Source organism: Trichomycterus rosablanca, chromosome 2 (assembly GCF_030014385.1).
Source record: "Trichomycterus rosablanca isolate fTriRos1 chromosome 2, fTriRos1.hap1, whole genome shotgun sequence".
NCBI lineage: Eukaryota > Metazoa > Chordata > Actinopteri > Siluriformes > Trichomycteridae > Trichomycterus > Trichomycterus rosablanca.
In genome coordinates this window covers 17,894,758-17,911,668 of record NC_085989.1, presented here as the reverse complement: position 1 = coordinate 17,911,668, position 16,911 = coordinate 17,894,758, and the positions used below count along the sequence as shown (strand labels likewise).

Sequence of the window (16,911 nt, the reverse complement as noted above, 5' to 3'; positions counted from 1 at the left end):
GGCCGGTTTATGGTGAAATTATGTTCTTTCCACTTCCGGATAATGGCCCCAACAGTGCTCACTGGAACATTCAGAAGTTTAGAAATACGTCTGTAACCAATACCATCAATATGTTTTGCAACAATAAGGTTGCGAAGGTCTTGAGAGAGCTCTTTGCTTTTACCCATCACGAGATGCTTCTTGTGTGACACCTTGGTAATAAGAAACCTTTCTGTACGCCATCAATTAGGACTAAACCAGCTGATATTAATTTGCACTAATAGGGGCAGGATTGCTTTCTAAATACTGACAGATTTCAGCTGGTGTTCTGGCTTTCCATGCCTTTTTCCCTTTCCCTTTCCTTCATGTCTTCAATACTTTTTCCCTGTGTCATTTCACTTTATTACACATAACTTAATTTTTGGACTTATTTGTTTTGACTGCTTTATATGTGTGGATTACTGGGTTGTTACCAACATCTGGTGAAAATTTCATGTCAATAGTCCCATTAGAAATACATTTATTGAGAAAAATGTTGATGCGTTCAATACTTATTTCCCCCGCTGTATGTTGTAAGCCATGGATGTCAAACTCATTTTTACCAAGGGCCACATCTGCATTATGGTGGCCCCCAAAGGGCCAATTGTAACGTATCCTGCTGTGATTGCAGTCTGCCTTTTAAGTCTTGGACAATTTGTTGTTTTTCTTTGTGTTTGATGTCAAAATGCCAAATTTATACCGTATATTTATAATGTATATCTACATTTATATTGTACTCCTTTACCACAGACACGGCCTCATAACACTGCTTTAATTTTCTAACATTTTGGGATTATTTGTAAATATTTCTCAACATCATTTGTTGGAAAACTGCTTAAGTTAAACGCTGATGTGGAAACACTGCCATCTAGTAGTGGGATGCGGCCACTTTACGGGTCACAAACTCGACATGCATTGTCGGAGATGCAGTTTGTACAATTTACAGTGTATTTTAAGACAATCATACATCTTTTAAAGCTCTCGCGAGCCACATACCATGATGTGGCAGGCCGGGTTTGGCCTGCAGGCCTTGAGTTTGACACGTGTTGTAAGCTGTAACATTAATATAACATGACCAACTAGATGAATTCATACCTGTCATAGGCTTCTTTTAGGTCTCTTGCCAGTTTACACTTAGGGAGGATGTGTCGAAAGGGTGACTGCAATGTTCCATCCGCTGTAATCATAATTTGGCATGAGTATTTCAGAATGATTTTCACTTTTTTGTGTTATCTAAACAAGTAATTAAAATTAATTTATTAAGAACGATAAAAATGTATAGTGTGTCCTTGACCCAAAATCATCTACACCTTTATCATAGTTAAAAATGCTACTAATGTCCTTTTGTCATCCCAAAAATGCGAACAATGTTGTTTTTTCATCATTCCATTATAACTATTCATATCATTTAATGGTATTATTTATTTTATAGATGTAATTTACATTATGTATATTACATTATAGATGTAATTTTACAAAGATATTGTTAGCACATATCTAGCAGACGGGCTTAATAACCATCACTATATAATTCTCCCATTTCCTGGGATATTGGTATCCTTTATTAATCAGAATATCGATTGTAATTATAAGGGATGTAAGTTATTGATGTCAATTAAGCAAAACATTCATGCTCCCTGCATCTTTTTTTTCTTTTGTAAGTACTGGGCTTGTTTTTTAACTGTGAAAAGTTATTGTATATTGCATGTCTCCAAGCACTCAGCAACAGTCCTAGTTCTCTCATGAGTCCTTATTAAAAAGTGGAAGAAAATTTATAAAAGGCTAACAACAGGAAACCATTGCTATTTAAACTAATATACGTGCGCTGCCAAAGAAGTAGCTGGATGATTCCCAAATCTTTGAGGATAACGTTCTATGAATAGAAATGTAGTTTAAACTATGAAATGGAGTATTGACCCTTTGAGCCCACCTTAAACATGTCTCATTTAAAACTGTTTTACAAAAAAGTGTGGACTAAAATTATTCCACATCAATGTAAAAGACTAATATCAGATTATATGTAGTGTTTGACTGCAGTCATTGCTGCTAACAATTGTGCAAACAGGTGTTAAGAAAAGGGGGCAATTACTTTTTCACAAGAGTAATAAAGGTGTTGGGATAACTTATTTCCTTAAGTAAATGAGGATGTTTTTGTTTGTGTTGTTTTACTTAAGTTCCCATGGTAAAATACAATGTTTTGTTTAGTAATTATGCAAGGGCCGAGAGGAAAAAAAGAGATCATGAATTGTAAGTCACTATAAATAAGCAAGCCATTTAAAATCAAGTTTTTAAGTTTAAGTTTTTAAGGACCCGATGAATCTTGTGGGGCTGTGGGAAAGGACTTAACAATTACTTTTACAAATACCACACAGATCTGGTTTAAATGCAGTGAAAATCATGCATATGTTGTTAGCCAGAGGTGTCAAACACATTTTCAGCGAGGGCCACATCTGCATTACGGTGGCCCTTAAAGGGCTGATTTTAACGTATCCTGCTGTGATTGATTCTTGGAGGCAAATTATGTGTTTGATGTCAAAATGCCAAATTTATACTGTATATTTATAATGTATGTCTACATTTAAATTGTACTCCTTTACCACAGACACGGCCTCATAACACAAAAGACGTACCGGTTGTATTCACTTTCCAATCTTTCATTAAATTATCTTCTGTCTGCTTCAATTTTCTCTTCTTGTACATTTTGGGATTATTTGTAAATATTTCTCAACATCACTTGTTGGAAAACTGCCCAGTGAAACGCTGATGTGGAAACACTGCCATCGAGTGGCAGAATGCGGTCACTTTGCGGGTCACAAAATCGGCATGCATTGGTGGTGCAGTTCATGTACGATTTTACAATGCATTTTAAGACAAGTTTTTAAGTTCATGCGTATAAAATCATAAAAATCATCAGGCATTATCTAAATCATCACACATGACCAATAGAATAAAGACAGTAGGAAGAACCAGTAGGTGAAGGACTGGAAGATGTCTGAATATTAGAGAGGTTAAGTAGTGCAATGTGTATGCTGTGCAGTCTTACTCTCAGTCATGGTGGTGAGCTCATCCTGTACAGCCAGCATCAGTTTGGCCTCTCTAGTGAGGTACTGGCAACGGCGTTCCTCATGCTGCAGGGCAATGGCGAGACGTCTTGACAAGTTGTGCATGCAACTGATCACGGATGGGTCTGCATTGGCCTGCATTGGGGGGTGGGGTTAGAAAAGGCTAAAATTATTGGTTACAATTACAATCATGCTCACGATTCATTGTCTGAATACTGTATCAGGTGAAATATTGTAATACAACCTTTATTATGACCTAAACGCTATACACCGATCAGCCATAACAATAAAACCACCTCCTTGTTTCTACACTCACTGTCCATTTTATCAGCTCCACTTACCATATAGAAGCTCTTTGAAGTTCTACAATTACTGACTGTAGTCCATTTTATGTCTCTACATACCTTTTTAGCCTGCTTTCACCCTGTTCTTCAATGGTCAGGACCCCCACAGGACCACCACAGAGTAGGTGTTATTTAGGTTGTGGATGATTCTCAGCACTGCAGTGACACTGACATGGTGGTGGTGTGTTAGTGTGTGTTGTGCTGGCATGAGTGGATCAGACACAGCAGCGCTGTGTTTTTAAACTGGAGTTTTTAAACACCTCACTGTCACTGCTGGACTAAGAATAGTCCACCAACCAAAAATATCCAGCCAACAGTGCCCCGTGGGCAGCATCCTGTGGCCACTGATGAAGATCTCAAAGATGCCCAACTCAAACAGCAGCAATAGATGAGTGATCGCCTCTGACTTTACATCTACAAGGTGAACCAAATAGGTAGGAGTGTCTAATAGAGTGGACAGTGAGTGGACACAGTATTTAAAAACTCCAGCAGCGCTGCTGTGTCTGATCCACTCATACCAGCACAACACACACTAACACACCACCACCATGTCATTGTCACTACAGTACTGAGAATGATCCACCACCTAAATAATACCTGTTCTGTGGGGGTCCTGATCATTGAAGAACAGGGTGAAAGCAGGCTAAAAAAGTATGTAACGAAACAGATGGACTACAGTCAGTAATTGTAGAACTACAAAGTGTTTCTATATGGTAAGTGGAGCTGATAAAATGAACAATGAGTGTAGAAACAAGGAGGTGGTTTTAATGTTATGGCTGATCGGTGCATATACACTATATGGCCAAAAGTATTCGGACATCTGACTATGAGTTTCTTGGACATTTCATTTTAAAAATGAATATTATTAGTGATCTTTTCAGCTCCAACAACAGCCACTTCTCTGACAAGGCTTTCCACGACACTCTGAAGTATGTCTGAGAAAATTCATGCCCATTCAGTCAAAAGAGCATTAGTATGGCTGAGCACTGATGTAGAAAGCCTCAATTAATGTTCCAGTTCATTCCAAAGCTGTACAGTAAAGCTGAGATCAGGGCTCTGTACAGACACTGGAGTGTCTTTAAACCAAGCTTTTCTTCATGTCTTTACAGACTTTGCTTTGTGCATGGGGGCACATGTATGGTGGAACAGGAAAGACACTCCCCTAAACTGTTGCTAAAAAGTTGGAAACATACAGTAATTTATTTTATATAATTGCTTTATTACACCTGTGAGTAATTGTTGTGGCTGAAACATTAACTCAACGATTAGAAGATATAGTGTGCATATGAAACAAATATGACTAGCTCTGTAAAAGCCTTTTAACAGTATTAAATTACATTCTAGTTTTGACTGTCTTGCAGAACAGCTGCAGACTATTTAAAAAATGACTAAGCATATAACGTTTTTTTATACACACACTAATATTACATAAATATGGTTACATAAACATGAATTTATTTTTTAAGATATGTATTCCCATATAGTTAGTCCAGTTATCATGTTTTATAATAAATAGTAATAATAATGTAAAAAAAAAAAATTACACAATTTAAGTCCATTAATGTTATTATTTACTGTAGTAATAATAATTATTATACTATATCATTATTTTATGCAAATTTATTATGCGATTACTGCACAAAATGGCATATATTTTATTTTAAATAATTATCAAGAATTTTATTTAAAATACTAAAATATTAATATCTAAAATATAAATTTAAAAACACAATTTAATTGAACAGGCTTGCAGTTATGGGGTGTTTTTGCTGAGTCACTGTTGGCGTGGTACATAAGGGTGTGGTATGAGGCAGGGGACGAGGGCATGCAGGCCTTAGATATGGGCATGGCTGAAAGTTTTGCACAGTTGTCCAAGTTGAGTAAGCACTATATTCTGCTGAGTCAAGGTGGCACAGTTGGCATGAATGAAAACAGGTCAGCATGACTGAGCAGGGAATGCAGTTCTGATAGAAGTCTGCTGGGGGCTTATCAAAATCCACTCCCTTTCTTGGAACAGACTTCTGATCCCAGAAGTAACTTGAGTAAAAAAAAAAAAAAGCTGATAATTTTAAGTCAAAAGGCGCAATTAAAGTTGTATCAAAAATATGCACATACATTGAATTCTAAACATATACATGAATAAAACTGGGCTGATCTAAACAAGTTACATCAATCTTTTGAAATGTATTATTACCATTTAACAATGTGTCATAATGAAATTTCTTACCCTTAATGCGAACACAACACTAAACAAGATCATGGTAGGCATTTCTCTTTTTGGCGAAGGGTCTGTTTTGGAAACCTAAAAAACGAGAATGCAATAACAGTTTTGTAATTAAAAATGATTCCAGGGCTATATAATTCTGTCAGATTAAAATGTAGTAGTTTTTTTTACTGTCCAAAACTATTCAGAGCTAAGTACAAATACACTGTCCTAAATATATTTAATAACATATTACTTAACAGTACATAAAAACATTTAAAAGTAATGTAATGACATTTAAAAATAGTGCATTCATGCTACTGGCAGGCTTTGGGTGGGTGTTGATATTTGGGTGGGTGTTGATACATTTCTCGTTAACACAGCATGCATAAAGGTTGAGATAAACAAAATAAAAAAAGTGCAGTGCATTGCTGTTAAAATACAATTATCTTTAAACAGATGTTAAAACAGCATCCAAAACAATGACTATGCCACTGTGTTAATTACATTTCGAACTGTCATTTCTAGGGGCAGTTATCTCTAACCACCTTTCAGTTTTTAAATTCCTGTAGGTGGAGCTCTTATGCTGAACATTCTTTTGCCTCTCCAACAGAGGGTTGAGGGTAAAAGACTATTAAAATATAATAATATTAATATAAATTCTTTTAACCCTTGTGTGTTGTTCGGATCAAACTGACCCGTTTCAAATTTTTACAAAAAGAAAAATGGTACAAGTATACATCCTTTCTACCTGAAACTCAATTGCCTTTGCCTATTTTCTGTGATAAACATGTACAAAAATAATTTACCACACATGCTACTGTACCCCACACATTTACATCCTTCATATGGTCTTCGGGTCAATTTGACCCACATACACAGAGACAGACAGAAACATGCCAGAGACACACAGAAACATGCCCACAGACACAATCATGTTTTACATTCATGACATGACAGGTCGTTACTCATTGCACAAGGTTCATCAGTTCACAAGGTTATATCAAACACTCTTGTACAATTTAGTGTCTCCAATTCACCTCACTTGCAAGTCTTTGGACTGTGGGAGGAAACCAGAGCACCCAAAGGAAACCCACGCAGACACGGGGAGAACATGCAAACTCCACACAGAAAGGACCCGGACCGCCCCACCTGGGGATCGAACCCAGGACCTTTTTGCTGTGAGACAACATAATTTTACATTTTATGATAATCTATGCACAGAGAAGCTGCTTGCTCTCACTTTACCGTCTGTAATGTGTCCACCTGCAAACCACATCAAATATTTTCTCGCACTATATGCCTAACACCTGCACCTCAAGGGGGTGGGACAAAAGAGATAAATACCTCTGCATTATAGTACTGTCTTTTTCCCAAGCACCGCCCCTGTTGCAAGGACTATGCCTCAGTTGTTCATTTGCATTTCATAAGATAAAAGTGAAAAAGTTCAAAATAATAAATGTTAATGAAAACATTGACCCACTTCATTTTTTCCAGGATAAGCATGATTTATGACACCCAAGTCTTGAGTATAGTGGATTTATAACATTAATTATAAACTTATAATTCAAACTTATGACAAAAAATAATCAACACTTCCATTGTTAATTGTGTTCTAGTAGAGATCAAAAAATCAAAATGTCCCGGGTCAATTTGACCCGAGGGATACCAGAGGGTCCCAAAAGTAAAGACCGCACAAGGGTTAAAAAGGCTATGTCTTTTCTCTAACCTGAATGGAGTGTGGGGGCTGCAGGAGCGTTGGGTGCCCCACAAATCTCACATTGTCGATCTTCAGTTCAAACTTTTTTCCACACATATCTGACTTAGTGGCCAATATGGTTGCAAGAATAATGTCTGAAAATCTGTGGGAAGGAACAAATAAAAGCATTAAGACAACAGCAAACAACATCACAGGTGTAAACCTGAAATCCATTTATCAAACAGGAAATTAAGCCCATTATTTAGACCTTGAAAAATATTCATTCTGGCAATGAGAGAAGTCTAAAAAACACTGAGCAGAGAAGAACCGTGCATGCTCTGCTCATGCTCTGTGCATTAAAGATATTTAATTAAGAAGTGATTTAAACCCCAGAAAGACTCAAGGGTGCAAAAAGACAACAGCCCCATGTATACCTTAATTGTCAGACTGTGCATGGTAAAATTGAGAGATGATCTTTAATAGATTTTTTTTTATTGATTGTTTTTATTAATTAGTGGAATATTCAAGTACAAAATGTTTAATCAACATAAATTACATAGACATACACCTACATTCAAACAATTTGGAAAATTCATTTTCATTCATCTGTTTTATTAATTAGTTTAAAATTATCAGCAGTCACTATTAAACACCATGATTTCTGGAATTGTATTTGACTGGGTTTTGTCTGTAACACCCTCAATTAGACATGTGTACTGTGTACAAAACTGTATATGCACAACTAGATGACAACAGAGATGAAGGGTAAATTAATAAAGACAGGGTGTTCTAGGAAAAAGAAAAAGTGGTTTAGAATAGTTTTATCTTACCCTGCTACCAACTGTTCATCAGTTAGTGAAGTTTGTTCTCTGAAATTGGAATATGGCCATAAAAAATAAAGACAACAAAAAGGAAAAAAAACAGTTGACAGTATGCACAAAAAAGAATGAGAAAGGTGCATTTGGGTACAATTTAGTTGTTACAACTACTGTGTAAACTACTGAGACAATTAAAATAATTTGTTAACTTATGCACCCCACGACACTGGCCATTTAATTAGAATATCCAACATGTTTGTATTTGATGAATACAGGGTCTTTGGGGGACTGTGATTACTGACTGAAGGGATGTAAACACAACAAGGACTTCAGCCAGTTTCTGTGTTTGTGATGTCTCAGGCAAACAATAAACTTGCTTTAATTTAATTGTTTTACCAGTTTAATGTTTATCATTTTTAGACATGTTTACATTATTTGTAATAAAAAAACAGCACAATTGATAACCAAATTCATTAAAATTGACTTACAAGGACATGTAATTAAGTAATCACTTTTCCAGTTTGTTTTTTGGTCCTCTCTTCCTGTAGCTGCTATTTAGTACTACTATTACTACTACTATTATTATTATTAATAATACAGTAGCATAGTAAAATCCTGCTGATATTTATCTTTAACAATAACTACCTGTTGCATTTTTGAGGTTTGTATCAGTTATGCAATACTGACATTACAATAATTAAAATACACCAAATTGCCAAGTACATGTCATGGACATCTGACCATTTACATTTTCTGCATTTAGCAGACGCTCTTATCCAGAGCGACTTACAGAAGTGCTTCCATAGTAAACATTTCATTTCTCAAGTTTAAGTAAACAACAGTCGAAGAACACAAATCTGCTGAAACCTGTTAGAACCAAAGTGGGGTTTTTTTTCTTTTTTTTTTTGTCTGGAAATGGAGAAATGTTAGTAAATAAGTACAAGTCAGCTCAAGTGCTTAGTAAAAAGGTGGGTTTTTAATCGTTTTTTAAAGACAGCAAGAGACTCAGATGTTCGGACAGAGACATGACCATTTCAAAACAAATTCAAAGTTGGCCCCCATTTCTGAGGCTATAGTCCTTACTGTTCTGGAATGTATTTTGGAATGTACGTCAGGCAATGCTGTTAAATGAGAAGGCCTGGCTCACAATCAAGGTTTGGGTTCAAAGGTGTTAAGATCAAAGCTCTCTATTTGAGCCAATGGAGTTTTACCATATCAGACTCGTCATACCATGTCTTTAATGTCATTGCGCTTAATGACAGTCACATAAGTAAAAAGCTTAGACACAAATACAGGCACGAGAAAAAAGCACAACTTGCTTCAATTCTGTTTTTACAATTGGCCTTAGCAAGGGCTACAAACAAATAATCTCAAAAGACAACTATAAGAAAACAATACATTTCAATATGAAGTAGTTTTCTTTACACAGAGTAAACCAACATTGAGAATCTGGGTGGGGAAAAAATAATTACACCCTATAACTCAGTGACATTAAAAACCTCCTTTTAGTAACAATAACTTGAAGTAAACTAGCGGTAAAGTGTAACAGTTTCTCTTATAATTTAGGATACATTTTCCATTTAAAATGAGAAAGCCTTAAATCACTTTTCTTTACAATATTGCTTTACAGTTCATTGATGTTTATGGGCATTTGTTTATGCACCGCTCTCATAAGATGCAGTCACAACATCTAATGAGATTGATGCTTGTGTACTGGGAATAATTGTACTGTTTCAGAACCCAATTTTGACTAATCTTAGACTGCTGCTTTAATAGTATTCTGGAATAAAGTGCAAAACAACTCCAAATCACTGCCCCCTCCACCACTGTGCTTGACAGTTGATTTCACAGGCATGGAAAATCTACTGACTAGAGACTAGAGAAACATTGTGCAAAATTGAAAATTGATTTAAATAGATAAATATGGTACAGGGTGATAAAGTACACAAAGCAACAAATGAGCCATAATCAGTAATTGCATAAATCACAAGTTTTGTTGATTTTCTGATTGATAATAAGCTCCCTGCAGGGAGCACATACACATTACACCAATCAGCCATAACATTAAAACCACCTCCTTCTTTCTACACTCACTGTCCATTTTATCAGCTCCACTTACCATATAGGAGCACTTTGTAGTTCTACAATTACTGACTGTAGTCCATTTGTTTCTCTGCATGCTTTGTTAGCTCCTTTCCTGCTGTTCTTCAATGGTCAGGACTCTACAAAGACCATTACAGAGTAGGTATTATTTAGGTGGTGGGTCATTCTCAGCACTGCAGTGACACTGACATGGTGGTGGTGTGTTAGTGTGTGTTGTGCTGGTATGAGTGGATCAGACACAGCAATGCTGATGCAGTTTTTAAACACCTCACTGTCACTGCTGGAATAAGAATAGTCCACCAACCAAAAATATCCAGCCAACAGCACCCCGTGGGCAGCACCCTGTGACCACTGATAAAGGTCTAGAAGATGACCAACTCAAACAGCAGCAATAGATGAGCGATCGTCTCTGACTTTACATCTACAAGGTGGACCAACTAGGTAGGAGTGTCTAATAGAGTGGACAGTGAGTGGACACAGTATTTAAAAACTCCAGCAGCGCTGCTGTGTCTGATCCACTCATACAGCACAACACACACTAACACACCACCACCATGTTTGTTTGTTTGTTTATTAGGATTTTAATGTCATGTTTTACAATTTGGTTACATTCATGACAGAAACGGTAGTTACTTATTACACAAGGTTCATCAGTTCATAAGGTTATATCGAACACAGTCATGGACAATTTTGTATCTCCAATTCACCTCACTTGCATGTCTTTGGACTGTGGGAGGAAACCGGAGCTCCCGGAGGAAACCCACGCAGACACGAGGAGAACATGCAAACTCCACACAGAAAGAACCCAGGACCTTCTTGCTGTGAGGCGACAGTGCTACCCACTTAGCCACCTTGCTGCCTCACCACCATGTCATTGTCACTGCAGTGCTGAAAATGATCCACCACCTAAATAATACCTGCTCTGTGGTGGTCCTGTGTGGGTCCTGACCATTGAAGAACAGGGTGAAAGCAGGCTAAAAAAGTATGTAGAGAAATAGATGGACTACAGACAATAATTGTAGAACTACAAAGTGCTTCTATATGGTAAGTGGAGCTGATGAAATGGACAGTGAGTGTAGAAACAAGGAGGTGGTTTTAATGTTATGGCTGATCAGTGTGTTTATACAGCATAAGAGAGTGTAAATCTTCTAATCATTTTATAAAATGTAATACCAAAATCCCTTATATAGTATGTATGAACATGAACATAGTTGGTACTAATTTAAACACATTTTTGTTACTCTGCTACAAATTTTAATTAGTTTTTTTTTTTATGTATAAAAAAAGAAAACAAAAAGCAGTCAGTTTAGGGTGCACTACCTTGAGTCTCCATCTTGGTCCTCTGTAGCATCACTTGTGGTCCTTAATGCATATGCACTTCTCTGTTTCGCTTTAAAGATCAACAAAAAACAATAATCAGGTTTTAGTTGTTAATGTTACAGTCACTGTGACCAATGTTCTGCTATGTTCAATGGTAATACACAGTCATTTAACATTTAATAATACTTAAATTATAATACCTAGAAACCCAAATCCCAAAAAACACTTCTTTTGTAAACTAATATACTTCTGTAAGAAACATAACATTAACCCAAAAATAGGTCTACTTTGGAAAACCTTTGTCAAAAAACGCACTTTATCTACACTTTTAAGTTAAATTAAGGCTTTACTATGCGTGGTGAAAGCCATATATTAACAACATCCAGGACCACTGACAGCTTTTCTGGGCTTAATCTCATTTGAGATTAATTAATGTAAAGTCGAAGTGTATGCTAGGTCCTTCTTCCTTCTTTTTTTTGGAAATAAGTGACACTGTGTTCTCTGGTCCAAGAGAAAAGCACCATTCTAATTGTAACCAATAAAACCAAAAGTCAGCATCTGTCATGGTATGGAAGAGGGTTAAGTACCAGTAACATTTGTCACTTGCACATCTTTGCGGGTACAATTAAAGCTGAGGGGCACGTACACATTTTGGAACAAGATATGCAGCTGTCTAGATGCCTGTTTAAGCTGGACAATGCCATATTCTGTAAAGTGATAGGTTGTGTCCACAATCGCATATTAAACGGTACGTACTAGATTCGAGGCAGTATGCACTGTTCGGCAGGTAAAGCAGTAAGCTCTTTCAGTATGCAAGTGTGCAGTATGCACACAACCTTGTACATACTGCGTCCGCCATCTTACCAACGTAACGTGATGCATGACGTCTCATCGCCACAGTTATAACAATTTTAAAATCAAAATTAATTTTGTCGTTCTCCACAAAGCTACTAATAACGGTATTCAGGGTTGTACTAAATCACAACACTTTTAATGTTTGTCTTACTCTGCTTTTCCACCTCCTTGTTTCTACACTCACTGTCCATTTTATCAGCTCCACTTACCATATAGAAGCACTTTGTAGTTCTACAATTACTGACTGTAGTCCATCTGTTTCTCTGCGTGCTTTGTTAGCCCCCATTCATGCTGTTCTTCAAGGGTCAGGACCCCCACACAATCACCACAGAGCAGGTATTATTTATGTGGTGGATCATTCTCAGCACTGCAGTGACACTGACATGGTGGTGGTGTGTTAGTGTGTGTTGTGCTGGTATGAGTTTTTAAATACTGTGTCCACTCACTGTCCACTCTATTAGACACTCCTACCTAGTTGGTCCACCTTGTAGATCTAAAGTCAGAGATGATCGCTCATCTATTGCTGCTGTTTGAGTTGGTCATCTTCTAGACCTTCATCAGTGGTCACAGGACGCTGCCGGCTGGATATTTTTGGTTGGTCGACTATTCTCATTGCTGTGTCTTATCCACTCATACCAGCACAACACACACTAACACACCACCACCATGTCAGTGTCACTGTAGTGCTGAGAATGATCCACCACCCAAATAATGCCTGCTCTGTGGTGGTCCTGACCATTGAAGAACAGCATGAAAGGGGGCTAACGAAGCATGCAGAGAAACAGATGGACTACAGTCAGTAATTGTAGAACTACAAAGTGCTTCTATATGGTAAGTGGAGCTAATAAATTAGTAAGTGAGTGTAGAAACAAGGAGGTGGTTTTGTCAGTGTGTATGGTTGAACTTACTTGCAGCTGATGAAGTGTTTTCAGACACTTTTAGAAATGGATATCTGAAGAGCAACTTGTTACCGCGGCTCCCTGAACTAACCAAAATCACGCTTATTGGACTGTTTTTCTCTCCATTTTTATGAAAAGTAACGTCTGGTGGCTTGCACATTGTCTTGGGATCCAAGTCTATTGAGGACTGTTTGTACATTTTGTTATAGAACCGTAAGGTCTAAATCAAGCATACAAATCCCCGTTAGTAAAAACAGTCTTGCCATCAGAACAATCCACCGGTAACCTCCTGGCTAGTGCAGACTCGTCATTTAGGAATCGTAATTTCTAAAGACTAAATGCCTACAGCATGCGAATATACATGATATGAAAATAAAAGCCAATGAAAGACAGCAGACTGTCTTATATATGCTAAGAAAAATAATTTACAGGACGAACATTTTGATCTCCGTTAAGCACGTTTCACGAGCTGTATTCTGACTACACTTAGCACTAGCGTTCCATGCTAAATGTTGTGAGTAACACTTTAGCGTGATGTTGGAGTCACAAGCATCAAACATTAGTTCCACTAATAACGTTCCGCAGCTTAAATTCACATTTTTTGTAAATACAGTACTGACGTACTAAGATAATTTCGAAACATTAATTTCAATAAAATCACCCTATTAGACATATTTAGTTACATTAATTTAATACTTATGCAAGTCTATGAAACTGCAACTCTATTAAAAACTCGTGTCCTTGTTCTCAGTGTATCACAAAAGTGAGTACACCCCTCACATTTCTGCAGATATTTAAGTATATCTTTTCATGGGACAACACTGACAAAATGACACTTTGACACAATGAAAAGTAGTCTGTGTGCAGCTTATATAACAGTGTAAATTTATTCTTCCCTCAAAATAACTCAATATACAGCCATTAATGTCTAAACCACCGGTAACAAAAGTGAGTACACCCCTTAGTGAAGGTCCCTGAAGTGTCAATATTTTGTGTGGCCACCATTATTTCCCAGAACTGCCTTAACTCTCCTGGGCATGGAGTTTACCAGAGCTTCACAGGTTGCCACTGGAATGCTTTTCCACTCCTCCATGACGACATCACGGAGCTGGCGGATATTCGAGACTTTGCGCTCCTCCACCTTTAAAGATTTAAAGTAAGATCAGTCAAATGGTTGAGCATACCATTAAGGCGTTAAACAACTGTAAAGCTTTCTATGTTGTATCTTCTGAAGACATTGAAATCATTAACACCTCTTTTTCATGCGCCTAGAAATAAACACATTTACACATAAAACATATACATTTAAAGGGTAAATTAGAGGTTGCCTTTTTTCATACTCTGTTTAGTCCATTTACCTCTGGTTGAGTCATTAAGCAATGTTGAGCAATGCATTCTGCAGGCCAAGAAACACCTCACCAATTAATAGAAAATATGTTTGGCCCATAACCCCAACCCACCCTCTCACACACCTTTTTTTAATTAAACCACAGTCTATTCCTTCACTATCTTTTATACTTTCACATATCATTATTTTACATTAATTATTTAATTCATTCATTCATCTATTTATTTAATTCATTAATTTATCCATTAACCATTTATTTTATTAATTCACTCATTCCTTTATTAATCCATTATGTACAGATGATTATTTCTACCAGATAGCACAGTCACAAATGGGAAAACATAATCCTTTCCCATACATTAAAATACATAGGGTAAGACGATAAGGTTAGTTCTGAATAAGAAGAACATGCGCTCACTCTGTAAACCTTAATGTCTTACCATATGTATTAATATCTTATATTCTTAATTCGACAAATGCAACTACATTCACATAAATACATTAAAAAGTCCATTAAGAACTACATGTTTAAAGCACTTGACATTTTGAATGTTCGTTTAACAAGATTAATGTAAACTGTCTGCTTACATGGCGTTATGACCATCCTTTAACTGCGTAGTCACCAACTGTGTAGTCACCAAAAACTTCACTTCTACCACACGTCTAAAGGTGTAGTTGGAACTACACAGTTGCAAACGATCGGTGGAACTATGGTTTTGAGAAATAACGCATAACGATGTTTTGAACTATTAAAGTTACCAACGTAGTTACCACAGTAGTTCGAACTATGGTTTTGGGAAACACTTGCATCGCAACTGCATCGTTCCAACTATGTAAATTGCTAACGTAAAATGCTTTTTGGAAACGCACCCCTGTTATGCCTAGTTCACACACTGCGGTAAAGTTAGTTTTATATTCGACATTCGTTTAACATTCGCCATTCCGATCTATATAAATGGTTCAAAAAACACCTAACACCTACTTATTTTACGATTTCTTGCACAGATTTAAGTGTACTACATACTACAAAAATTATTATTTTATTACAAAGGACATGGATTACTGGAACCATGTCCTATGGTCTGATGAGACCAAGATTAATTTGTTTGGTTCAGATGGTCTCAAGCATGTGTGGCGGCAATCAGGTGAGGAGTACAAAGATAAGTGTGTCATGCCTACAGTCAAGCATGGTGGTGGGAATGCCATGGTCTGGGGCTGCATGAGTGCAGCAGGTGTTGGGGAGTTACAATTCATTGAGGGACACATGAACTCCAATATGTACTGTGAAATACTGAAGCAGAGCATGATCCCCTCCCTCCGGAAACTGGGTCACAGGGCAGTGTTCCAGCATGATAATGACCCCAAACACACCTCTAAGACGACCACTGCTTTATTGAAGAGGCTGAGGGTAAAGGTGATGGACTGGCCAAGCATGTCTCCAGACCTAAACCCAATAGAACATCTTTGGGGCATCCTCAAGCGGAAGGTGGAGGAGCGCAAAGTCTCGAATATCCGCCAGCTCCGTGATGTCGTCATGGAGGAGTGGAAAAGCATTCCAGTGGCAACCTGTGAAGCTCTGGTAAACTCCATGCCCAGGAGAGTTAAGGCAGTTTTGGGAAATAATGGTGGCCACACAAAATATTGACACTTCAGGAACTTTCACTAAGGGGTGTACTCACTTTTGTTGCCGGTGGTTTAGACATTAATGGCTGTATATTGAGTTATTTTGAGGGAAGAATAAATTTACACTGTTATATAAGCTGCACACAGACTACTTTTCATTGTGTCAAAGTGTCATTTTGTCAGTGTTGACCCATGAAAAGATATACTTAAATATCTGCAGAAATGTGAGGGGTGTACTCACTTTTGTGATACACTGTATATATATATATATATATATATATATATATATATATATATATATATATATATATTACAGTGTATCACAAAAGTGAGTACACCCCTCACATTTCTGCAAATATTTTATTATATCTTTTCATGGGACAACACTATAGACATGAAACTTGGATATAACTTAGAGTAGTCAGTGTACAACTTGTATAGCAGTGTAGATTTACTGTCTTCTGAAAATAACTCAACACACAGCCATTAATGTCTAAATGGCTGGCAACATAAGTGAGTACACCCCACAGTGAGCATGTCCAAATTGTGCCCAAAGTGTCAATATTTTGTGTGACCACCATTATTATCCAGCACTGCCTTAACCCTCCTGGGCATGGAA

The 16,911-nt window shown here is 37.1% G+C and overlaps 1 protein-coding gene across 1 annotated transcript; it reads right to left on the bottom strand.

Moving 5' to 3' along the window:
* Positions 1–1,097: 1,097 nt before the first annotated feature.
* Positions 1,098–13,758, bottom strand: LOC134301200 (GATOR1 complex protein NPRL3-like). The gene is made up of 7 exons (XM_062985803.1): positions 13,331–13,758; positions 11,568–11,637; positions 8,157–8,195; positions 7,357–7,489; positions 5,652–5,726; positions 3,062–3,215; positions 1,098–1,195 (listed from the first exon to the last, which is right to left on the bottom strand). The coding sequence occupies exons 1-7, from the start codon at positions 13,518–13,520 to the stop codon at positions 1,098–1,100; spliced, it is 759 nt and encodes a 252-aa protein (XP_062841873.1). The 5' UTR covers positions 13,521–13,758.
* Between the last annotated feature and the right edge of the window lie 3,153 nt (positions 13,759–16,911).

Excerpts from the sequence above, each read along its gene's own strand:
- LOC134301200 (XM_062985803.1), bottom strand. The coding sequence starts at position 13,520 with ATGTACAAACAGTCCTCAATAGACTTGGATCCCAAGACAATGTGCAAG. Across the intron at positions 11,638-13,330 it reads AAACACTTCATCAGCTGCAA|CGAAACAGAGAAGTGCATAT; the intron begins GTAAGTTCAACC and ends TGATCTTTAAAG. Across the intron at positions 7,490-8,156 it reads GATGAACAGTTGGTAGCAGG|ATTTTCAGACATTATTCTTG; the intron begins GTAAGATAAAAC and ends TCCTTCCCACAG.